Raw genomic sequence first — 24,985 nt, forward strand, 5'->3', positions numbered from 1 at the left:
TATTGCTCCTGGTCTGCTCTGCCTGTTTAGTGATAATGCCGAACCGCAGCCTCAAAGGAAACCCCACCGCTCCCGCTTTGTGTCAGCTGTCTCACCTCAGCATTTCTGCTCTGCTAACATTTCCCAGAGGAGAAAAAGCCTGTCTCAAGTGCGACCATGAAGAGACCTCCCAGGCATTCAGGTGGCAGAAACCTGAGGGGGGCTGGAGCTGCTGGGTGAGGAGGGTTTGAGGTGCACACCTCACTGCCAAAGAAACGTCTGCAGCAGAAATACCTTAAATAACAGCTGCAAATGCTTTTTAAAAAAATAGGGGCGGCTTTATATGAACTCAAAAGCCAGGATGTGAATTTAGGACCTTGTCCACAAAAAGGAAAAGAGCTGTTGTATTCTCYGAATAATTCCTAGGTCTCTTGTTCTGTACAAACGACTCCTCTGACTGACTTCAGGACATGCAATAAAATCTGCAGTGGACCAAACCTGCATTTCAGGCTGCTGTGTTCATATCTCACACGGCATGATGCTGTGTAGTAATCCATTTGTGACTAAAAATCTCCTTTGTTACTTTGCTGTGGCTTCTAGAGATTAAGTCGCTCTTCCGATACGTGAAATGAAAAAGGGTTATAAACGAAAAGTAAGAATTCAAGGCAAAGCAAAGAACAGCTCCAGCAGGTCAGAGCAAAGGTCCATCTAGCCCATTGCCCCATCTCTGACAGCAGCTGCTAGCAAATGCTGAGGGAAATACTGTGAGAACAAGGCAGGTACTTCTCCCCGTACATTCTTCCAACTTTGTGATTTTCAGGGACATTTACCTACAGTTTAGGGAACTCCTGAGCCAGGGGTTATATTCCAGTCACTGTGTTTAACAGTCTTTTCTCCATTTGGAAAAAAAAAAATCCTTAAATGTAAGCATTGATGATTCCTGCATATTTTGCTTTTCAGGGTCAAACTCTATTTGCTGCCGGCACAGCTGTCAGGCAGAACACCCTGTCAGGCGGCGGCCGCACAACAGCCATGCATCTTGCAGCCGACACCGCAACAGCTGCCGCGCACCAACGCGCCCTGTGCATCCCTCCGCAAAACAACACCAACACATCCAAGTGTCTGCAGCAGATTCACTGAAAACATTTACCATGCTAGAAAGCTTCTCTTTAGTGAAGGCAAGAACACATGCAACTTACTGTCCAAGTGGCTGACTTGGCCGTGCTGGATTGCTGGAAAGTCACCTCAAAGTGGTGGGGACCAGGGTAGTCAGTGTTGGAGGGGATGACGGGAGCTGGGGACATGGCGTCGAAGGTAGAGCTGGGCTGCGAGTAGGGTGAATGCGTTGGGACATTGGAGGTGTGCTCGGAGTTGTAAGGGCTGGTGGAGGCTGCTCTGCTGCCGATGCTCTGATCCATGCTGTTGTTCAGCAAATTAAACTGGGACTGGAGGAAGGGAAAAGGGGAGGAGGGAAAAAAAAGAAAACACCAGCCAGTTTAGAGACATGGAAACCTCAGCTACACTTCTTCAGGACTTCAGGTGTCCTGTTACAGCTCCCTTAAAGGGCCAGCGTGCTGGAAAGTCAACCAAAATAGTTGTTCTGGGTTGGTTTGTTTTTTAAACAGGTCACCACTTGTGTAAAGGATAAACTTAATACATTTAAATCATCCCCTTTTATCAGCTTCATCCTTACTGAAGGCAGCGAGAGGCCAAGATTCTTGGATTTCTAGAGCCTTTGACTATGCAAAACAACACTTTTGGTAGCAGGGGGGATTGTTTCACTGTTAGGAACAGGCACGTATTTTCTGTGATGTGCTAAGATGTGGGAAATGTCCTGCCGAACTGAGCGGGAAATGATAATCACCGTCCTACCTACAGGATTCTGCTGAGTGCCTGGACAGTGTTCACAGAAAGCCTCTTTTCTTCGGCCAAGTTAGATTTCCAGAGGGCTTTCAAGAACCCCGTTAGTTCCATCAGTATTACAAATTTTCAGCAGAGGGTGTTCAGTGTCAGCCCTCCGTAGCTGCAGTTCACCGCAGAGATGAGACCAGCCAAATCTGCGCCCTGACTGAAGCACACCCAAATCTCATGCGGGGTGTGAAGATACCATCAGAGTCCAAACCCGGTTAAGTACTTCGGTTCTGTAAGAGCTGAGCCTAACCCTCAGCTCACAGCTGCTGTAAGCCGTCAGGGGTGAGTCTGGGATCTGGGCCGTTGGTTGGCCTAAGCAAAGATCACGTTCCCAAAGTGGGAAGGAAGGGTTTGCTTGCCAGTAGCCAGAGCACCAAGGCATCGTAAATCCCTTGAACTGCTCTAGTATTTAGCACCAGGGTGAGGACAGCAGTAGCCTTCAGATGCCTACAGCTCGACCCTGCAAAGGCTGCAGCCTCCGCAGACCTGTGTGGGTGGGCAGAAGCAGCAAGGCCTGAGCCTCTGCCGCCTCCACCAGCACCACCCATTTGCCCGCACAAGTGCCCCCGCAAACGCCGGCCACGTCAAGGCCACGGCCACGGCCACCGCTGGCTCCAGCTAGCACAAGCCCTGAGGAAAGAGCCCGGGATGCAGAGGTGAGACCCGGAGCTCTCTGAGCACCCGCTCCGAATGGCGCCTTGTGCAATCCGTTCCGGAGCTGGGTGTTTGCCTTCAGCGGCTCCCACGGAGGCAGCTCCAATTCGGGGAGAACCTCGAAGCTACAAAGTGCGCAGCTGTGATGCGGCACACTGCAAATACGGTCACAGAGCGAACTCGCCCATTTATACTTCTGCTAGCTCTTATTGCTCCACGGCGGCTGGGCCAACCCTTTCGTTGTCCTTGCTATTCCTCTTCTAAACTATCATTGTCAGATATTTCCCATATGAGCTGGCGGCTCGCTTTTTTCTACAGGCACAGCCTAGGAAAAGCTGTTCTCAAAGGCATCATGGCTAAAACATACTTAATCTTTCATCTGAAAATCAGACAAAAAAAATCATTTTCTCGTGGTAGAGAAATAGACTAATATTTAAAAAAAAAAATCAAATGTAACTGTTTCTCCAGCAACCCACTTGCTTCTCAAAGCAAGTAGAACGTTTTTTTCCAGAAACCTGCGGTTCCAGGATCGTTCGAGGGTTGTTCTTCTGGTATTTCCAAGCCAACAGCATTCTGGAAATCCCATAGGGGAGTGTTACCGGAGGCTCTCGGGGCTCTCCTGATTATCACGCGCAAAGGAGACGCTATCGCTGCCCGCTGCTCCGGCTCCCCAGAGCATCGTGTGCGGGAGGAGACACGGTGCCACCCTACCCGCACTCGCACCTTCGCCTGTCACAGTCACCACCGACGGCCACCCTGGGCTGCTGCGGCTGCTGCCATCAGCCGCTGGCTTCCCGCTAGCTGCAGCTGCCTGCTTCCGCAGCTCGAGCAGCTCTTGGGAATCAACAGTTACTAGAAGGGAAAGGTCACCAGGCGCAGTACATTTAATTCCAGGATTGGACACAACCAGCAGGCTCAGTTATTTGCATTTTTCCCTCTGAATGCTGTCAGGCTGCAAGGCTCACAGCTTTGGAATCAAGAGACGTGTTTTAACTTGGGATCCAAACCTCACCCAACTGTGTACAATATATAATGGTTTAAATACAATCATCCTTCTCCAGGAGAGTTCTCCTGTTGTCTGCATCTCTCACAAGGTCGTCGGAGTCTGTGACTAACTGGAGGAATGCTGAACAAGATCTGACTTGCTTTTACAAATACAGCCATTTTCTCCCCTAAAACATGTGCATAAACCCCTCTATTGCTTCTCACTGCTCTATAAATAGCCTTGCCAGAGAGAAACTGTTTTTCCACAATTCCAGAATTCACCTGGAGAAAAAGTTACAAGAAACTTCAGCAAAACAGATACTGAAAATGCACGTGGCAAACCGCAGCCAGCTTTCGGTGCGGGGCTGGCAGCGCAGGACAGCCTCGTGCACAGGCACGGCGCGCTGCGAAGGCCGTTGGGCTGGGAGGCACTTTCAGCGTACCGTTTCCTCTGCAAATGAAAACCTAGACGTGGAACAAGACCAGAACAGCGAGGGGAAAAAGACTGTTTCTTTGGGGGCACGACAGTTAACCCACAGTCCAAATAATCCACCCACGAGTATCAAGGGYGGGCTGTTTCCTTTTCTTATGGTGACTAGGACAATTAAAGGACTTTCAGAGAACAGCGGTGAAACATGTGCTGAGCCAAACCAAGTGTATTTTTTCAGGAATAACTGTTTTTAACTCAATGAGCAAACAAACTGGTGTTTAGTATTGCCATGGCACGCGTACATACGTACTCATTCTTAAACAAAAGCCGGTTACGTTCTGACTGTGGGGCAGAGCTTGAAGCGTGCGCTGCCTCAGTTCGTCGCATCCCCTTGAAAGGGGAAAAACCAGGAAGCTTTTTGCCTCCTGGTAACGCCAACTTCTCTGGGAAGAAGAGCTCTGTAACCGCAGTGCAGAGGCATCTCTTGCAAACGGCTGGGGAAAAAAATTCACAGAAGTCTTTCTTAAACGGCTGTGTGAGTTTCCAGGGGTTAGTCAGCACCGTGCACAGCCCAAGTGTCCGAGAGTAAAGTTCAACGGACAGGAAAATCAGGACTGAGCCCCTGAAAAGACTGTCACGACCGCCGCACAGAAAGAGCCTGCCCTCTCGAAGCAAGGGCCACCTCTCGACGCTGCTGAGACCCGCAAAGCGGAGCGCCGTCGCTGCAAGCGGGGCTGCCCGTGCCCGAGCCGCGGGGCTCTGCCGGTGCCCCGCTGCTGCGCCCTGCTCCTCGCAGACCCTTCGCTGCAGGGGACCCGCGGGGACCGGCCTCCCGCCAGCAGCAGGGACGCGGCGACGCTCTACGCCAAAACGCTCCGTCCYGCCGAAATGCTCGGCGAGCGCAGACGCCGGGCGCCCTGAGAAAGCGGTAGATTGAGGCTGCCACCTTACCCCGTAATGGTGCAGATATAGATAATTTTTTGATTACGGGAAGATGAACGCGACATAAAAGAGTGCTTTTTTTCTTAGAAACTCTATCGCTCGAACTAAGCGAATCGGATTCTCTCAAGTCTGCTGATGCTCAGACTCTGTAAAGGTGACAAAACCAGCCTGTGCAGATCAGAGGGAAATATTTCCTTCAGCCTTTCTAAACTCCGATTAATATGGTTTCTTTGTATGTTTAGCAGTTTTATAGGCAGCCAGTTTCCTTGTTTCACCCTGTTAATGGAATGGATTAGTTACAAAGCAAAAGGCATACCCCCCCCCAAATAAATATATATATTTTAAATAAAATTGTTGGCAGCAATACTCAAAGGCAGGTATAGTGGGTAAAATTACTAACTCGTTTTTTTAAGACTGACTGTGTTTTGGAAGTATTTCTTTAAAGGACAAATCCAGCACATGAGTGTTTGTGTGTGCATGTGTAAATACATGTATATATGTTTACATGTTTATATGTGTGTGTGTGTGTGTGTGTGTGTGTGTGTATTCACATGACTGCAGTAATGATATTCCAAGAAACAGGATTACAGCATAAAACCAACCCAGCACATATGTGTTTTGTACTACACACATAAGACAAAAAGGAGATGCTAAATAATTTATGGTCATGAAGTACAACACTGCACCTTTCTATTTATACCTGTAACTATGTCTATCTCTACATCTAATTTTTTACCAGTGAATAAAAGAAGAAAAACACTCTGAGGAAAGCTGATTTGTTATTTTTAAGGGTGTGCAAAGGGAAGCAGTGTCTTTCCTTGCCTACGAAGATCCTTTAAAGATTATTTTGTTTCATGCATGCTGAACGTCAGAAAGCGGATACAAAAATCTTCCGACTATGAAAGCAGTCTCAGCACTTGAGGACAGGGCTGCAAACATATTGCCTACTAGCGCACGCCGTATTGCCTGCAACTGTATGCACCACGCCACTTGCTACACTCTCCCGGCCACTTTCCACTGCGAAAGGAAAACCTGCCCGGGCGCCGGGGTCCGTGCCGGGAGCCCGGCACGGACGCRGCTGCCCCTGCAGTCCCCGTCCTCGAAAGTCCCCAGGGAAAGCCGAGCTAGTGCTGGYGGTGCTGAGCGCCTACAGGCTCTGAGCAGCGCGTTTCTTCGGACGGACGCTCAAAGCTGCTCTTACGCTTTCAGTCTGATCCCYCTAACAACACACGCAACAGTCTGTACCTATGAGGGGTGAGGCAGCCTCTGCCRACAGCCATCTACCCTGAAGATTTAAACCATACTTAAGACCCTGCAAAGCACAACACATGATTCAGACAAAACGAGAGAGAGATATTAACCAAGTAGCCAAAGCCGTAACCATCCCACCCCGCTACAATTCATCTTTCCCAACACACGGGTTGCCTCCTGGTGCCCAAAGAGCACCATGTACTTGGTGTATCCGACGGCACAGAGCAAGGATCGCTCCTGCTTCAGCCCTGCTTCAGCCCTTCCCTGAAACCGGTTGTCCTTCCTGGACCAGCGCTGAATCTGCTACCTGACATTTCTGGAGCAGCAACGGGTGCACGAGCTCAGAAAACAGAACTAGAACATGCATCCTTGCCAAGCCTTTTCTGTGGCAGCAGAGGACAATTCCAAATAAGAAACAACAAGGCAAAACCCATTAATAAAAAGTAGCACCTACCGTGGTATAATGCTGCATTGGGTCGCTAATGTACAGCATTTTAGTCTTCTCGGAATTTATAGATAATTGGGAACCTTCCYGCCACCGGAATCATGGGGTCAGGGGGAGACGGAGAAAACAAACGGGGTATTAAGGAACATGCAATACTGGAACGCAAGGAGCAGGGCCAGGGGAGAGGCAGCAGCAGGGATGCTCGCTGGCTACCTGTGTGCAGTTTGTTGGCTTTTTTGCTTTTTTCATCTCCCTTAGTTCTGTCAACTAGCTGCATCCAACAACAAAACCGGGCCCACCCCTTTCCGTCCCTCATGACTATTCATTAAAACGCAGGGCAGGCCTCGGCTTGCCCAGTGGTGGACCGGGCTATACCAACCATTCGCGCCGCGGGGAGACCAGGGGTCCTGCTCCGTAATTAAACGCAGCCGGTTATAATTCCAGAAAGCTGCTTGCGGAGTCACAGAAGTTAAAACCCATCTGAACAGCACCCGGTATCAACTGACCGAGGTGGCTACGTTTGCACTGACTACTACACTCGGTGACTCCGAAATAACTCCACATTTGGAAGCTGAAGCTGGACACATCAGCTATGGCCACCGTTCCCTGGTCCATCCGCCCCTCCAACCATCCTGGCCCGGGCCCTGGAGTTTTATTTTGGTTGCACATCAGTCGCATTACAGCACGTCGTCAGCCCCGTACAGCGTTATCAGGGCTTCCTTTGGTTCAAACGCTCCTGGAGGACACTCTGATAAAAATGCCCGGAGAACAGGGAGTCGCRCAACTGTCCCGGTGCTGCAAGCCCAACTGAACAGGCCATGATGCACCGGTCAAACAGGAATGGGCTCAGCAAGGCCACGCAGGGGGGGACATACTGCCTCTCTATCGAGGACCTTCTTGGAGGTTTGGAGCAAGGGAACAACTAGTCGAGAGACAAGTGATTTTCCAGGCTTTATGTCCACCAAAAAATGCTCTGTTCTTCCCTATCATCCCACATTATTTCACTGCATTTAATATTTTTCACTGAGAGATGACCTACTTTCCCTTAAGAAGCCTGGGAAAGTCAGATGTTTACAGAACAACTGGCTGGGATCATTGCAGGGCTTGTTTGACAGGAGCTGTTGTCTGAGGACTTTGAGTAGTTGGTCCTTCCTGTTGTCAGGAAGCTTTTCGCACGTTACATTTTACTGCTCCGTCACTGCTGTTCTGTGCACAGTGCACGTATATAACCACWGTGAAGCTAGGAACTGGAAGGCCTGCCGCCAGGATGTGCCTATGCGCTCTTTTCTGCAGGTGCTGTAATTCCGGAATTAGCCTCCTGCCATGCCGGGCAGAGCCAGGTGCCTGGGAGCGCCTCTAACGGATGCATTTTACACCTGGCCACCATAACGACAGAGCCTATTTCAGCACCTCGGGCCAGACACGGAGCATGGGGCTGAAAGCAGGGAGACCCATCAGCTCTGGYGTAAAGCCTGCAGCCTGTGATCAGTCAAATTTCCTTTTGGTTTGAGGCTGATGGTTGAATGCTGTCCATGTCAGCCAGGCTCCACCGTGGAGGTCGGCACACAAAAGCAGGTAAGCAGCTCACAGAATGGCGTGTCATGTTTACAGAGATGGAGCTAATGCGTGTTGCCCACATCCTAGCACTAGTGTGCAGGGGTGAACCTGCGCGCAAAGGGGTCAGTGGCAGCGTCTGAGCTAAACCCTCAACTGCTATACAAACTACTAAAGCTGCCCTAAGAAACCAGTAAGGGTGGCTGAGGAGTCTTTCACATCTTTAATTACAGCAACTCCTCCCAGAGGACCTGGAAACACTTTACAGGCTTTGTGGAGCAACGCAGCTTCCACGTGATGCAGTCACAGGGTGTCGTTTCTGTCCGGAGGCCGAGCCACAGAGCACCGGGGTGGCCTGCTCTCCGTCACCGAGCATCTCCGCACCCGGCCTGGGAGCCCCAGCACCCCGCTGCTCCCTGCAGGGCCGTCTCTAGCACTCCGCTGAGCACCACAGCCCCCCCGGGCYGCAGAGTGAGCGGCTGCTCCTTCACTGGTCTCACTTTTTACCTTCATTTCAGGCCAGCTGGGTCACATTATCTGTGCACTTATTTTTACACGTGTCAGCCATGACAGGCAGCAAGAGCTGGACCCAACTCCTCCTGAGCTCAGCAGCACAGCGTCTAGTTGCATGGGCAGGCCAATACAAATATTTACTACTGGCACTCTGTTTTGAGCAAGAGCCACGAGCTGGCTCTCGCCCCTGGCTGGGCTCAGCCGCTCTCTGCAAGGGCTCCTGCCAGGCTGCAGCCTGCCCGGCTCTGGCGCTCCGCGCTCGGCAGCAGCGACAGGTTGCACCGAGCTCCTGCCGTGCTTGGCTTAGGTTACAGCAGGAATAACAAGAAAGGCAACTGCAACCTCAGCGCAGGGGCAGCTCYGCAATTAGGAGTGCGGTCTCCACCTGATCCTCCTGCCGTGCTCCTGCCCAACTGCAGACAAAGGCCAGGGAAGAGAGGGAAAGCGAGCTGAAAGGGAGGGAAAGGGAAGCTGGGGGAGGGGACACAAGCTGGCGAGGAGGGAAACAGGAGGTTTGTGGAGGGAGAGTTTGTAATGGCCAGGATTGCTTCATCTTGAAGAAGGGATGCTCCCAGGAGGCCACGCTGCTGGGGGAAAGCGTTCACACGCTAACACGCTCTCTGAACAGCAGGTCTAGAAAAGCCCCTGCAGCCTGCCCGCACCTCGAGGGCAGGAGCAGATGGCACAACGTATCTGGATCCTGACGAGTCAGATCTCGTACTCGACTGTTGCACGATAAATAAAAAGGCTTTGTCCTCCCCGGTGCCCCACCGAGGCAGAGAGCAGGGCCACCTCTACGGATATGAAAACAGGCGCAGCGGCTCGAGCAAGAACCAGGCAGGCAGTGAAGGAGGAGGAATAAGGCTGAGCTCTCCTTACGCATGTGAGCTAAACCAGGTGTGACCTGAAAGGGGCTATGTCAGCACCTCCAAGGACTGAGCACGTTGGTGTGCCTAACGCAGAGCGAAAGCCGGAGGAAGGCAGGATGCCGTGGAGCGCCCCGGCGAGGAGCAYGGCACTACTGCCCTGTTGCTCTGCGAGTACCTGGGCAGCCCGCTTGGCCTTGCTGCTCGCAGCCACAGCCACCCTCGCACTGCTGGTGGTCAGACACCGCCTGTGCCAGCCCAGCTTCCTTCGCTGCGGAGCGTTACGTGGATCAGCAGGAATGGTGGAGCAAAAAAGTCCTGCAATTATCAGCAAGGTGTCCAGGGCCTAGGAGGAAGAACCACCACTCGATCTAGGCAGGTTCTTGGCCACTAATCCACAACTACATGCAACTTTGTGGCTGTATTAGACCACAGACAGGCTCTAAGATGGCCATTTTCTGACACCTGATGTTCCTGGGTACTGATCACACCAGATGCAGCTCTCCTGCAGAAATGCTGAACCTTTTCATCCAGGGCAGAGCTTGCAATACAAACAGGTTCTGATTAAACCTGCGCAACCTATACTTAAGTACCGCTTCCCATTAAAACTTGCCCAAACAAAAATGTGCCTACAGCCATAATCAGTTGAGATACCTAAATGCAGTGAGACTGATGCTTCATGGGACAAATATTTTACTCTCCAAGAGTCAAATTCTGCCCATTCTTTTTCAGTTTGAACTGTACCTTACTCCAAACACAAGCCATTGAAATCATTCAGTCTATATGCCCAGGAGGGCAGTATATGGTAGAGAAGCTGGCCCACACTGTCTTGAATGATATCTGGTTGTGGATTTCCGATGGCTGCCTGGGAGATGTATACGAACTGGGCCTCCTTTAGACAGCCTCTGAGTCGGGATGGGTGAGATTCTGCTGCAACAAGAGCAGGGTTTGCTGAACACTGTGCAAATCGGGAGCTTTGCTTTTGGACAGATGGCAAAAGTGATTCTCTTTAGGGGTTTTATTCCTGGTGCACTTCCAGTACTCAAGAGATGGGGAAGCATGTCCTAGGTGATTTTCAGACTGAGTAAAGTCTAAAAGTTTAAAGATGGCCAGTTTCTGATAGAGCACATTCTAAACAGCAAATCAGAAAGTTGTTTTTTTTTTTTAACGAAAAAAAGTTTTTCCCTCCTTGCCCTTCCTCCCCAGAAGGTCCTTTCAGAAATGGAGCTTGGCTGCAGCCCTGGTACAGCAGTACCCTGGCCTCACAGAGGTCCCGGCTCGCAGCGTGAGCCTCCGTGGCCTTCATGGGCATAAGGGACTGCCCAATAGGGCACGGACAAATTCAGCATGGTGACAGCAACAGAGGAGGCAGACCGGCCGCCACTGATCAGGACAAAATGGGGCATTGAAYGTACTTCAGTGACCCAGAGCACCATCATCACGGGCTCCCAATTGCTACACGTCAGGCAGCAAAGTAATTCAGGGTGGCAGAGTCGGGTGCTTTGAACTGCAGGGAGTCACCTACGTGTAAACGTTGCCTGCAGTCTGAGCAGGGAACCACCTGAGAAAACCATGGGAGAAACAGGGCACAKGGTATGCCCGAGCTCTCTGGAGCCCAGATCTCCTGGTCAGGGCTGCACAGGACTTGCTGCTGACTTCAACCCTGATCATGAGAYGGGAGATGCTGCTTTACAAATGCAAATGTTTCCTCCGTGACATATAAGACAAGGTCTCTTCTAGATCCATGTGCTATACTCTGTGTTTAACAGACACTACCACAGGTATCCTGATACCTGTTTGTGACATGTTAGTATAAAGCTGTCATTTAATTCTTCTTCCTTTTTTAGCAATGGGTCAATGATGGCAACAGCTATATACAGGAATCTGCTGAGGATGTGGTGTGATGTTTTCTATTTCTAATCACTCATATGATCCGTTCTTATGTGTTGTCATGTTGCTTCATAAGTAACGAAAAGGGAGGTCTGAATCTGCAAAGCCCTCGTGTGCACTGGTGTAGCCCTCTACGTGGAAGGGCAGGTGTCTTCATAAGTGAAGACCTGCAAGGCTGGAGTCTTATTCTGATGAATTATGGCAAAAGTTCTTGCTCTCCAGTTCTGATGCTGTATTTTTTACAGAGGCAAAAACTACTCTATCTAGAGAAATCCTCTTATTATGCACTCATTTTTTCCACCTTCTATCTTTCACTTTCACTGCACTTTTAAAACCCTTCGTGTTAAATGGAAATGAATCTCTTTTCCCGCACCAACTTCCTGGAGAGAAGCACCATTAGCAATAGGAGTCCTTCAATTATCCCACTGCAGGCAGGAGCAGAGCTGTGCATTCAGAGCAGGATGTGACCCTCCAGAAGCTTTGCCTCTGGAACAGCTTATAAATGACTTTTATTACACAGCATGTCTATACCTGAGCAAATTATACTCTATTTATGTTGAGGTACTTGCACTCCACCTTTACTACAGCACAGAACCACYGCTGCTGCATGTTTAAGCAAGCAGAAGTAAGATGCAACTGTCCAACATGAAGCCTGTTTCCTACAGTCACTGAGAGTGGTGTACTTTATCCAGACTGTGACAGTAGCTCTCTTGCTTCCCAAACCCAGAATTGTGACTGTCATGGTTGCTGTTGTTTGGATTGACCTGGAGAATGGAGAAGACAGCTGCTTCTGCCATGCGCATGGAGTATTTCATTGAGGGGTTGGTCTGACACTGTTCAAACTCGGCCCGCCATCACTGAAACTCCATCTGACAGAGCGCATCATGTTACGGCCATGCTTGGCAGAGGCAGGACCGTAGTAATCTCAGCCTAGCTGTTTTCTGCTTGTCTTGCCAGGCTGTTAAGATACATGCCCTTCCGAGATAGGAAGGTGGTCCAGCAAAATCAATTAATAAGCAGCCGCTACTTTCCTGACCACTGAACCACATGGCTGCAAAAATGCAATACAGTCACTTATTTCAGGATATCAGACACTGAACAAATGATAGTAACTCTGTGCCTGTAGTGTTTTTGTTTGGTTTATGAACCAGCAAGTATCCYGTTTCCTACCCTAGAGCGATGTAATCCACTGGGAGGAAAAAAAYGTTTGTTTCTGATGTAACCCCTTTTTTGCAATCTGAGCCCACTCACCATAACTGAATCGTTCATGCTTCTCATCTGGAAGACGTCCATTGTGACCTCCGTGCGGTCGGAGACCTCGTGGCTGCCTGTATGATTGGATGGAGGGAGGTCAAAGTAGGTGCTGTCTGGTTCCCTGTGAAAAAGTGATGACAGTCAGTTTTCCAGCTCTCTAACAYAGCCTGCACCAATAATACCCAAGAACTTGTATTTCCCTTGAACCTTGCCTTGCTCTCAACTCTCCCTCCATCCTCTGCTTTTATTGTCRCATGCCAGAGCAGGCAAACTGTTCCCTTGTGGATAAAGAAAGGAGAGACTTAGGAAGTTGTTTGTCTACCCAGCTGCTCTGGCATATCTGTCATCTTGGGATGTCTAAGTTATAGGATAGCAAGGAAGAAAGAGGATGAAATGAAGCACAGTCCTTGTTCCTTGTTTGATTCCTGTGAGGCTCGAAGCCCAGAACAGTTGCAAAAGTCTCAGTGTGATTGGAAAATGCTTAATTTTTTTAAAAATAACCATTTTAATTAGGCAGCTAGCAAGCTTCATGACCTCATGAGCAGAGACAGACCGGTAAGAGTGCATCCTCCCAGGCTTGACCCCAGCATCTCTTGCCTCACCCCTGGGAAGGATCCCAGTCAGAAGAGGACCTTTGTTCAGGCCCTGAGACCATCTCCGTGCATCCTGGAGCACTGTGTCTACGGAAGGACCTAGGCTATGAGACAGATGGTGCCGTGTACAAATGCCAGATCTAAGAGCCATAGTTCAGGAAAACCGGCCAAGTTTGTCAGTACCCGAGCCGGGCTGGTCAGTGCTGGCTCCTGGGAGCAGCTCCGCTGGGTGCAACGCTGCTTCACTTCTCTAGTGTGCTGTGCGAACAGGTGGGGACCCTACGTCAGGCTACTGTGGGCCAGCGRGATTTTCTTCAGCAGGCAAGGCAGGAATAAGGACACGGCTCAACTGCTCCTGTCTAAGGAAAGATGAGTCGGTGTCTCCTCTTCCAAGCTGCTGCTGASGCATTTCTGATCGTGCTCTCCAAACACCTTTGCTTCCTAGAGCAGGAGGAAGTGTGCCCTGATACTGACCTTTGATGTGCAAGAAAGACTGCCATGCTGCGGTGACTTTTTGCAGTGCTTGCAGCGCTCCTTTGTGTTTACAGTGCACATCAAAAATGCTGGCGTTTGCATATCCCTTTTCAGAAACAGCTTCCTAAACTTGGAAACAACGTTTGTGGGGCCCAGCTTTCTGCAAATGCAAACTCCAGTCTTTGAACTGTCTAGCGTCATMGAGGCAAAGGGGTTTGGTAAATGAAACAGTCTAAGCAGAGAGATCTGAGCCTTGGAGCAAAATTCTGAATATGAAAAATGAATATGTGAAAACTAGAGCATGTGAAAGAAATGTTTCCTCCCAGGTCATATTAATAATATGTGCTAATACAGACTACAGAGCAAAGGGCCAGTTCTGCCTCAGAATACCCCTTAACGCAGATGGTCAAATACCACTTACAGCGTGCTCCAGAGGTGTTCAAACGTTGTACCTTCATCAGCTGGAGATGACTGGGACATCTTCACAGAAGGGGAGTCTGACAAAGGATAAATCGCTCTAGGGGTAAAGAAAAAAAGCAAGGTTAATATTGCTAGAGTGCAAACAAAAAAGTCGCTTTCCTCCTGGAGGCTTTACAGCCTGGATATGCAGGGATTTTGTCTGTTCTGCAAGGGAACGGAACAGACAATTTAATGTTGTGTTTATACCCTTCTATTCCCAGAAAATGCGTAGAGATCCAAGTCAGCTGCACTGAAGTCAGTTTATGATGAAGCAGGTTGCAAATGCCCTATTACAGCACCACACTACTGGGTATCGGTTCCCTCCCGCTTTCTCACTGAGGCCCAGCCTCACCGAGGCAAAAGCTGCCGGTGGAGCGCMGGGGTTTCCGAGGCGGCCGAGGAAGTTCACGCCTGGCTCCTCGGCGCCGCTGCGCAAGCCCGGAGCTCCGAAGGACTCCTCGCAGCGAGAAGCTGCCGCGTCCTCCCAGGTCCCAGGGCGCTTCAGCCTGGTACCCGGCGGCGCGAGGGCCCTGCGGGTCACACGTGCGGAGGAAACGGAGGCGCTGCCTCTCCCGCTGCCGCGCCGCTGCCAAGCCCTGCGTGCCCGGGCCTGCCGGGCCCGGGTCACCGGGAGGAGCAGCAGAGGGAAGGCACGCGACTCTTCCGCTGCACCCAGTCGTTTTGGCCCCTTTTGGCGAGCTCTCGCAAGACTCCCGGGCGCTTTCTGAATGGAGGGTGTCCCTGCACGCTCCGCAGTGCTACCAACACGTGTCCCCGCACAGCTTTGCCGCGTGGACGCTGCTCTGTCGTGACTTAGCACTTGGGTAGCGCAGCAGGACTTGGCTACCGCAGGGGCTGCGGGCAACGAGTCGCTTACGAGAGGGGGAACCCAAACTTAACCCATCGGAGTGCTGCCCCRCAGCCTGCTGTATTGGAAGATAGTTTGCACAAGAGACTGAAAACACCTTCGCTGCAGATACCCGTGAGTACGGATCCTGGGCTGCGTTGCTCCACAAAGACTGCTGTAAGAACCCAGGGCTCATTTTTAGCAAAAGAAAAGGTTGCAGAGAAGATACACCCTTGCCTAAGCTGCCTTCTAGCTTGAGGATTGGACTTGACTTAATGTTCTTAATCACGTGGTCTAGCATTTTGAGAACACTTTCATGCCAGTGGATGGCACGTCAGCGAACTCGATGGTCTAAGCACAAGGGAAGAGTGCTCAGGGAAGCAGGAGGAAAAATTCTTATAAATATGTGAGTATTTTGGAGGGGGATGAAGTGGCAGGTGCTTGGCTTTCAGCCCACTTCTACTAGAAACTGATTCTGTGACTCAAGGTTCCCATTTCAGATGTTTATAGCACACTTCAGCAGAGTGTTCACCAGAGCTGCAAACAGCTCCCTCCACTCTGGGGTAGTCTTTGCGCAATTATTCTTAGTAATCATTTTGGACCAGGTTCAGTACAGAGCTTAAACTTCCTGGTTAGACACAGCAATACCAAACTGGTGAGTACCAGGCCTCTGAATAGAACCAAAACCCCAAAGTTAGATGACAAAAATAATCTTGCAGCAAAAACCAGAATGAAAGACACCCTTGGTCCAACCGCAGGTCCCAACTGCTAGGCTGCACAGCCTGGTTTCTACTCCCTTGAGAAGGATGCAGCGTGCGTGGCTGCACAGTGGTCCAGGATTAGCAGGGAAGTGAGGAAATCCTTTTCCTCTGACTCTGGTGAGTAAGGGAGAGATGTTCATGTCTCTGAGTCACGGCAGCACCACAAATCCAGGTTCTGCTCTGCCTGGACGAGGGCCGTGCCCCACAGGCTAGTTTATGAAATGCCCTTGGCTTCCCCCGGCTCTGAGCAAGGCGTGCCAAGAAGGCGGAATTGCAGGGGCTCTGAGAACTGGCAGGAACTCGGGCATCTCCAGTATCCAGCGGCCACTTAAACTTCCAAAGGAGAAGTCTGCCTGTGCTCTGTTCTGATGTGACCTGTCAGTCCTGATCCCGGCTTGTTCGTTTTGGGCAGAGGGCAGTTTTCATCCCAGCAACATCATTTGCCAGCAGGCTGATGCGTTTTTCTCATGAAGCTGTAGCTGCGAATGCCCACAAATCCACCCAGATATTCCTGGAGAGCCTTTGCTCTGGCCAGTTATTTATGAAGCCAAATAATAATGAGGAACAACGAAGTCGGGCACAGTCTCGCATCACCGCTCTTAGAATCTGGGCTCCCTCATTAAAGCAGGGAGCGTGCTATCGCCTTCGCACATCTGAGCGCGGGGTAACCACAGGATTCCAGCGTTTATATAGATCTCCTTAGACTGTATAATCTATTACGTGTATCACTAGGAAACTGCCTGCCCGAATACAGGAAACAAGATAATATGAGAACATTACTACCATCTCAAACACCAGCATAATAGTCATGAGATCCATTAAAAATTTACGTTCAGCCAAAAGTACCACTGAGAACAATTTTATCTCCAAATGCTCCTGCTATACGCCACAGAACATCTCCAGACTTGTGTCAGATTAGTATTAACCTTAACCAGCAAAAGCAGAACGTATTGTTGTGTGCTTTAAAAGCTTTCCTGGAAAGCAGCGTCGTGTTTTCTGGTAACAGCAGTCACTGTTAACGCTTCTCGCCCGAGGATCGCAACTTATTGTTCAGGTATTTTATAAGTCCCCCGTGAAGTTGGGAATCTTTACTTCCCTGTGCACACTACAGCCGAGGAAGGCGCAAAGATGGCTGAGCACACTCACTAAAAGCATAACGCACGCTTATGGTGAAGCCACAGTACAGATGTCCTAAATCTTACTTGTTCAGACACTAAAATGGCCTCCCACATCTAAGCATCTTGCAGATATTATTGAATGTAGTATTACGCCCTCCAGGTAAGCTAAGGCAGGAGCGTTACCTCTGCTTTGCGGATGAGGAAATACTAACTGAGAGAGAGTGCACCGCTTGCCCAGGACTGCCTACAGGAAATCTGTGGGAAGGCCAGTTCTTCAACCAAAGCCTTCTGAATCTTACTGCATAAGCACAACCACAGAGTCATCTTTAATCCTATCTGTTCCTCTTGCCTTTGGACAAAACCGTCCGGCAGTGAAATCTGCAGAGAGATCTCTCGTGTTCGGAGCAGCTCCCTCCTGCTACACCCGTGCTGAGCACTCCGGTACGCTCTGCTCGTCASAGCCAGGCTTGTTCACGGTCCATGGAGTCCACAGAAGAAACCCACCAGAAATGCACACATCTGTGAACACCCGAGTGTGGGATAGCATGTGCATTTTGTACGCCAGGTTACATACTTTGTCAAAAAAAATTAGGATCCTGCTTGGCAAAACTGTAGCTCTATAAGAACAAAGGCAATTCTAGCTGTTCGAGAGCCTAAAGATCACACAGAAAAGGCAATKCACAGCAGGCACTGCAGGCGTTGTAATTCTCTGTTAGCCTCCGTTGTTTGCCAGAATGACTGCTTCTGGAGAAAGTGGTGCTAGCTGATCTGTGGCCAAACCTGACACGACCGCATGTGCAGCCTGCCTTTGACAGCGTGCTTGGATCACCCGCAGCTCACTGCAAGCCACGCAAAACCCGGAGACCCACAATTTCTTGGCCTCTTTCAAGCAGCGAAGAAAGCATCCAGYGTGCCTTGGCTTTTCCTTTGTGCCCTATCCTCTCCCCAAACTCCGTCAGAAGGAGAGCCAGCGTTTTGTGGAGCGGCCAGGCTGCAGCCATCTTGAACACTGTGCTGTCTTCCTCTGCTCCGAGCCGTGCTGTAAAATCATCTTCACCGGCTCTCCTGCTCCCCCTGAAACACCAGGACGTGCTTCCAGGCACTTGCTAAAACACACCTGTGCCAGACATGATCTGGCGGCTGCTTCTATGCACACAACAAGTGTTACCATCTTATTTCAACTCAGTACCGACCTCTAATACTGAAAGCCTAAAAAACTTCCTGCTTTTCGATCTCAGACCACCGATCTGAGGACAGCAGCTTTCTAGCTGAGTGATCTGTTTGGGTTAGCACAGACGCGGTCCCCCTGGCTCAGGGCCTTTCACTCTGTGCTCTCTCTGAGTCAGCTGGAGACTGGATGGGTTCAAGAGAGGCTGATACGACACAAGAAGTTAAAATGAAAGCAGGACGGTGTCCCCTGACAGTTGATTCCAAATTCTGGTTTCTGCTACCTCTATGACTTGTTGGTGAGACGCAGCATCTGCAGATGCTCTTCTAGGAAGGTCTGCCAAAGCAGCAGAGGACTCGTTCCCCACTGGTCTAATTGTGGAATAACTAGCTTGTGAAAGTATCATTTCCTCCCATCCCTCTTCATCCCATATGTAAAAGGGAGAGAAACAAAGAGACATAAGCGGCAGTTTTGAAAAAAGGAAAAGCTCAGAGGTGCAGTGAGGCTTCTTTTGGCGGCCTTACCCGGGTTCCATGCTGGTTTCCTCGGCCCAGGATATTGGCAACTTCAAGAATGAGTCTGGCCTTTTCTTTCAGCAGAGAAAGCACCTCAGCACCGCCCTGTGCTGTGTGGTCATGATGGGTGACACCAGTGCAACCACGTGGCTGCACTCGTTTTCAAAAGAAAAAAAAATCTGAATATTTTAAGGGCGTTTTGGAAGTTCCCTTTCTCTTTCAGAAGCACAATGGGTATTTGCAAAGCCAGGCTGGCATCTTCTCACTCTCAAGCTCTGAAACTCTACGGTACAAAGAGAAGCTTGGGCTGTCAGTACTGTGAATGCACTTATGTAATGCGCTGATCGTCGTATTTACTGAGAAAGTATCTCGGTAGCAATACTGACAGTCTGACAGCCTGGCATCTAAGATGAGAAAGAACCTCAAAAGACTTTGCAAATGGTATTCCCCAAAGCCAGCTGATGATAGTGTAATTTGCTGATTAGTGTAATTTAAAATGAGGTGCAGTTTAGAATCACATTATATAATTAAAGACGGAGGCATTCAGGCTGGATGGGAAGCGGAAGGAAGGTCTGGAAAAGAAAGTCTGGGAAATGTTCTGATGGTGAGGTCTCGCAGAAGGAGAAAATATCCCACTGGAAGGAAACAGTGGCGACCCTGTGGCACAGGTCAATTAAAAATGAACTAGGGAGAGCCTTAGAGACTAACCCTGCACTGCTGGAGAACGCCTCTTCTCGGCGCCAAGGTCTGAGAAGAGACCTAAGATAACACCTAGACTTCTGCGAGAGGGAGGTCTCTAGCAAAACCTCCACCAGGAGGATCTCTGCACTTACACCTCCAAGACCTACGTCTGTTTATTAAAATGAAGATCTCTGTCTAGGGAACAGTTTGGCAGGGGGTTCTCTCTCCCTTCTGTCCCCTAGGCACCAGAGACACCGTGGGGGAGCAAGACTGCTTGGAGCGACCTTTGGGGAGGGCTGACACGGGGGCCAGCGCTGGGGGCTGCAGCCTCCGAGCACACGCACAGCTCGGGGGAAGTTTGCAGGCAGCACGTGCACCTGATTCGTTTCAGGCTTTTAGAGGAGGAGAAACTGAAACACGCTGACCAGGGGGTTTGGTGCTTGGCACTCATGTTCCTTATGCGATTTGCTTGTTTTCACTGGGGAGAGCTGCCTCTCCGCGTGCTTCCTCAAGCTAACTCCACCGTTCACYGGATTGCTGCTTCCCTCTGTTGCTAGTTAGCGCATTGCAGGGAAATTGCAGAGAAGAAAAGGCTAGAAGTGCAGGCACAAAGACTAGAAAGAGCAAGTCTCCCACCTCCGCTTGTTTTGGGGACTTAGGTCAGCATATTGCCGGGTTAGTAATTACCTGGGGGCTGCCATGTCCCACCACCGGGCTGCTGGACTGTGCAGTGTGGAATGGGTTGGTTCGCTCCAGGCGCCTGATTTCTTCTGTGCATTCMCCTTCCATGGGAATTGTCATGGAAGTGATTTCCAAAGGATTAGCATGGAAATACACTGTCTCCTTATTTTTTCCCCACTGCTGTGACTTTGGCTATATCAGAAATTCCAGGTCAGCCCCAGTCACAGCTCAGCTGAAGCAATCTTTTCTACCTCAGCTCACGGGTTGCAAGGAAAATAAAAAGCGTGCGCCAAGATTCACGACAGCCATTCCAAGACAGAAAACCAGCTCTCTGGAGACAAACAGCAGGTGAACCTGCATATATCCAACCATCAGACACATGGTTTGTGTTTTGACCACAGCCTCTGAACGTATTCTTAGAATTATTATAAATCCAACTYCCTTCTCCACCAGTATAAGGAAGGTAAAGGGTACCACAGGCATAACTAGGAGGCTGAAGCCTTGTTGAGAGATGATGCCTAAAAGCTGAGCTGTCCTGTCTCTATTGCAGTCTCTGGAAGGAATATCTTCAATCTGACCATTAACGCTCAGCCTCAGTTTTAGGTACCTAGAAAGCTCTGTTGCTATTTCATGTAGCAATAATATATTCTCCACTATCCTGCCAACTCTAACAGCCCAAAATGAGATGTGACAACACTCTACAGCCACCTTACAGGGAGATAAATGCATGAAAAATGGTATGACAGGACTGTTCCTAATTTCTAAATACTCTTGGCTCATCCTGAGAGGTAGACCTGGGTAACCTAAGAAGCCATACACCTCTGTAAATCTGCATTGCTGAGATGATGAGTAAGGACTAACTGTTCCAGGCAGCACTGTGGTCTCGCAGTGAGAACACGGGACTGGGATCAGGACTTCTGAGAGCCACTTCCAGCTCTCACTCCCAGTTGCTGTATACTGCTTGAAGGTATATTAACCTGTCTCTGTCCCTTCTCTCCTCTCCTGCTCTGCACAGTGACAACAGCAAGGCTCACCCACCCTGCAGCAAGTGGGTTTATGTTTGCAAAATGTTTGCGGATCCCCAGGTGCCAACACTACCCAGTGCTATTGTTCATTCACCCCAGATTATTAAATTCATACCTGCAACACAGAGCTTAGAAAAGTAAGCAAGAGCCAGTGAGCTTTGCTGCAGTACACTTGAATCTCAGGAGCAATCCTCAGTGTCCAGCAGCTTGCTAACAATTTTCTTTTCAATGTCCCCACTGAAAGAAGCACTAAGTCCTTTGACAGCTGGTCAGCCAAGCCAGTGCTTCTCCTGGCTCGCTGCTCTCTGGCTTTGCTCGCACACAAGTACCTCCTCGGGCAGGCGCAGTGTCTACCTCGCAGGTCCAGAGCAGGGTGCTCTTTCGGGCAGTGTGGAACAGGTCAGCCCCGCAGCAGCCACCGGCCGCTGGGTGACGGCTGGTGCCTACGCCAGGGGGAAACAGCCCCTCACACTGATGGGGAGCAGATCACAGTGAAGCAGCCTGAGGTACCAAGGAAACAGCCATCCCTACCAGGTGCTTCCTGGGGACAGCAGTGCACAGAAAAAAGGAGGAGCAGGTAGGTTAGAAAGCCTGTCTGGTGGATAGAGGAGTCAACAGAGAAAAGAGAAACTCCTACCAGCCTTGTGTTGGGGCAGAAGACTAAACGAGTGACTCCCATTCCCTACAGCTACCAGCTAAGCTTCGGCTCCGCGTACAAACCTGACTGCTGAACCCATGGAGCTTGGCAGCCCTGCAGTGCGCTGGCAGGGAGCAAAAAGCCACAGCATCCTGCCTGCACCTATCCCCACCTCTGATTTTTCATTCAAAGCTTTGCTGTTTCTCCTTCCACAAGTGCTGTACCTGGATCTAAGGCACGTTGGACCAAACTTTCCAAGATCCGTTTCTATCATGTAGCTACCCTACAGAGCAAAGCTGCCACAGATCGTCTTCCAGCTGCATTATCAAGCAGTCGGGAGAGGGTCTGTGCTGAGTAACTCCCGCACACAAAGAGCAAGGGGTTTCCTTTTGTCTTTTTCCTCCTACCTGCTCTGGCTCCCCAAGCGTTTCGAGTTCCCCCGGAGGTCTCCCGCAGACAGGAGCGGCCTGGGATTGAGGATCTACGTTATTTACTGCACTACAATCAAGTAGCGTCCCGGTCGCCTAGGCAATGACATTGGAGCTGTTGAAAGCTATGTGAAAAGTGTGGCAAAGGCTTGTGCGCTCCTTCCTGGAATACAAGGCAGTTACAAGGGGGTGGAGAATGCTCAGCCAAGCGTGCTGGGGAATTAAGCCGGTCACCGGCGCCAAAGCGACTCACGGGGCTAGCTGGCTCTTCAGGGGCTCCCGCAGAGCCAGCCAAGGAGCAATGCTGAGCTGGAGACTGTTAGCAGTGTTTAATCACGACTGAATAAGAAAGGAGACTTGATGTATGCCACACCAGCATCACCAGATTGCTGGTCTGGAGTTATTCTTGGGCTTGCATCGGTCAAAATGACTCRCTCATCCCTGACTAGCGCGGGCACCAAATTTCACCTCGTTGCTTCCTGCAGCGGGAGATCATCCTCCAAAGGGCAGTAGGCCTGAGTGCCTTCTTCCTGGCATATAACAACTTCGTAGGCATGGACTGAATGGAACACGTTTTATAACGTTCACAAGGAGGCAGCAAGAGTGAAAGAATTTTCTCTTTTCTCAGTCTGTCTTTGCAGAGGATAATTTACCACACAGACACACAGACTCTGCTGACATCTGAACGGGCATGGGAAAAAGTGACTCGTCAAGATGCACTTGGAGTACCAGTGGATGAAGACTGAGTGTTTCTGATGAAAAACCATTGGCCATGAGGCGTTCTCCAAATATGGCTCTAAGTATCAGAGTTCGGAGGACTCACTGAATACCTTTTAATTGATACCTGTTTTCGTAAGTTGAAGTTTTGCTGTTCACCTTCCTTTTAGTCTGCATTCAGGCACTTGGGGAAAAAAGTTGGGAGGTTTCCATTATTCTCTGTTCAGAGACTAACAGCCAAAACTCTGCCCATAGGCACCCACGCATCATTTTCTGGGGCAGACTGTGTCTTTAGACCAGCTGTCATTTTCACTCCTTCATTGTGTCCAGGAAGGACCAGAAAATCGATGCATTTACCAGATTCTAAACGCAGCAGAGTCACTATATCCATTTTGCAGGGGCTATATATATAATCCGRAACGTATCATGAAAACAAGCCTCAAATGTTTGCTCTGATGCTGAGGTTTATTTTTAAAATGATAATGATTCTAATTACCAAGCACGAACGTGGGACGACCTCTGCACTGCCACATTTCTGTGACAAGTCRGTGAGCAGCACCTCGCCATGCCGCTGCTCGGCGCGCGAGCCGGGCTGAGCGGCAGGCTGCTGCCTGCGGGGGACTCACTGCCCCCCATCGAGCACAGCCAAGCAAGCTCCCACACGGCGTGTTCTCAGCTCGGTTTTCAAAGGGCTTTCCCCAGCTCAGCTGGTTACTATAACGGGATGTTTATGGTTGAGCGCAGCTCAGGTACCGAGTGGCAGTTGAACGTGATCAAGTAGGAAAGACTTGTGTATACCACACCACTGAATGTGGCTCTCCACCTCACCAGGCTGCTGGTCTACCGGGTGGTAGTTCAGCATGCAAGAGCAAAGGAGGTCTCCTTAGCTTCTGTGCTCATGGCCCGAAGGACTGACTCATTTGCAGGTCCTAAATGTACCCAAATGCAAGAGTGGGACCCGTGCAGCCAATAAACCTCTTCCTTCCGCCTTGCCAGGTGCAGCAATTAAACAAATACCGATTTTACAGTTTGACCCAGAGCAGTGTAAGTACATCATCCAGTGAGACTTGCAATGAAATCACTTTTCACACTCCAGGGTAGGAAAGAAGGAGCCCCAGAGAAACCTGCCGGGACTCACAGTCCTCCGCAGAGAGGCCGGCTCCTGTTTGCCCACAACAACTATCCAAGTGTGATTGTGGCCACACGAAAAGGGAGTTACACAAAGCCTTATCGTGCACTGTTGGAGTCCGTGAGTAAAAGAGAAGGCTGGGGAAGCGGGTATGATTTCAACGGCTATCGCTGCTGAATGGGCCATTAAAACGCAGCAGGCCCCCGTGGCATCTAGCCTGAGTCGTACGTGGGCGAGCACACCCCCGTCCCTGAACGGCTGACCCAGGCAAACCAGGGCCGTGCAGCCCGCCCGGCGGCTGGCTAAGCCGGCAGGCGGCCGCGTCRCCCGGCGGAACGGCGCTTCGCCACGGCCCGCGCCACCTGCTCTCCCCCGCGCGGCGCTTCCCGCCCCGCTCGCTCTCTCTCTCGTTCAGCGCCGTCTCCTTTAGATCCAGTCCGCATCCTCTTTACTGATATGGGGCATTTGCGGTCCCCACGGCCGAGAAAACTGCCACAACTTCTTGCCCACTTTGTTCACTACTATCAACAATTAGTCAGGAAGCCGCGTGAGGTCAGAAATTAAGGCTCAGGAAGCAGGCGGGGACACGCTTCCTTCCGAAAACGTCTAGAAAATAAATCGGAGGGACCTCTTCCAATCACAAAAAGGTTTTGCCGACTTTTGCGGACTACAGGGGACGAAGCCTGCGGAAGCGGCGATGAGGAAATCGGTGTCTAATCACGCAGCGCTGCACATCGCATCTTATTAAACATCCTATTTGCATAATAACTACTTTCATCTCTGCTTGTGATCACTGACGCCTTGCGCCGCCCGCAGCCTGGCGCGGACTGACAGAATGACGGACGGACTGAGGGACTCGAGGACTGACTGACGGACGGACTGACTGACTGACGGCGGAGTGACTGACTGACCCGGCCGCGCGCATGTCACGTCTGCCTGCGTCCAAAACCCGCGGCGGCAAGCGGCCTTGCAGAAACGGCGGCTCCTCACACCGGCCTCCCGCCAGCTCCTTCGCGGAGCCGCCTCGCGGCCCCCTTCCCGCAGCGCAGCCGCCGCCGCCCGCCGCCGCCGCCCCCCGA

At 50.6% G+C, this 24,985-nt stretch overlaps 1 protein-coding gene across 2 annotated transcripts in view; it reads right to left on the reverse strand.

Annotated features, from left to right (window-relative positions):
* The window catches only part of TP73 (tumor protein p73), a 47,006-nt gene extending 28,300 nt beyond the window's left edge, over positions 1 to 18,706 (reverse strand). The window contains exons 1-4 of one of the 2 annotated variants that reach the window (XM_026085648.1): positions 18,618 to 18,706; positions 14,162 to 14,257; positions 12,671 to 12,794; positions 1,179 to 1,424 (exon numbers count right to left, since the gene is read on the reverse strand). In XM_026085648.1, coding sequence (XP_025941433.1) covers positions 1,179 to 1,424; positions 12,671 to 12,794; positions 14,162 to 14,257; positions 18,618 to 18,628 — 477 coding nt within the window. In that variant the 5' untranslated portion in view covers positions 18,629 to 18,706. The remainder of the gene's footprint in view (positions 1 to 1,178; positions 1,425 to 12,670; positions 12,795 to 14,161; positions 14,258 to 18,617) is intronic. The other variant, XM_026085649.1, reaches the window with a different exon arrangement.
* Between the last annotated feature and the right edge of the window lie 6,279 nt (positions 18,707 to 24,985).

This window comes from Apteryx rowi, unplaced genomic scaffold, assembly GCF_003343035.1.
Source record: "Apteryx rowi isolate R43461 unplaced genomic scaffold, aptRow1 scaffold_67, whole genome shotgun sequence".
Taxonomy (NCBI): domain Eukaryota; kingdom Metazoa; phylum Chordata; class Aves; order Apterygiformes; family Apterygidae; genus Apteryx; species Apteryx rowi.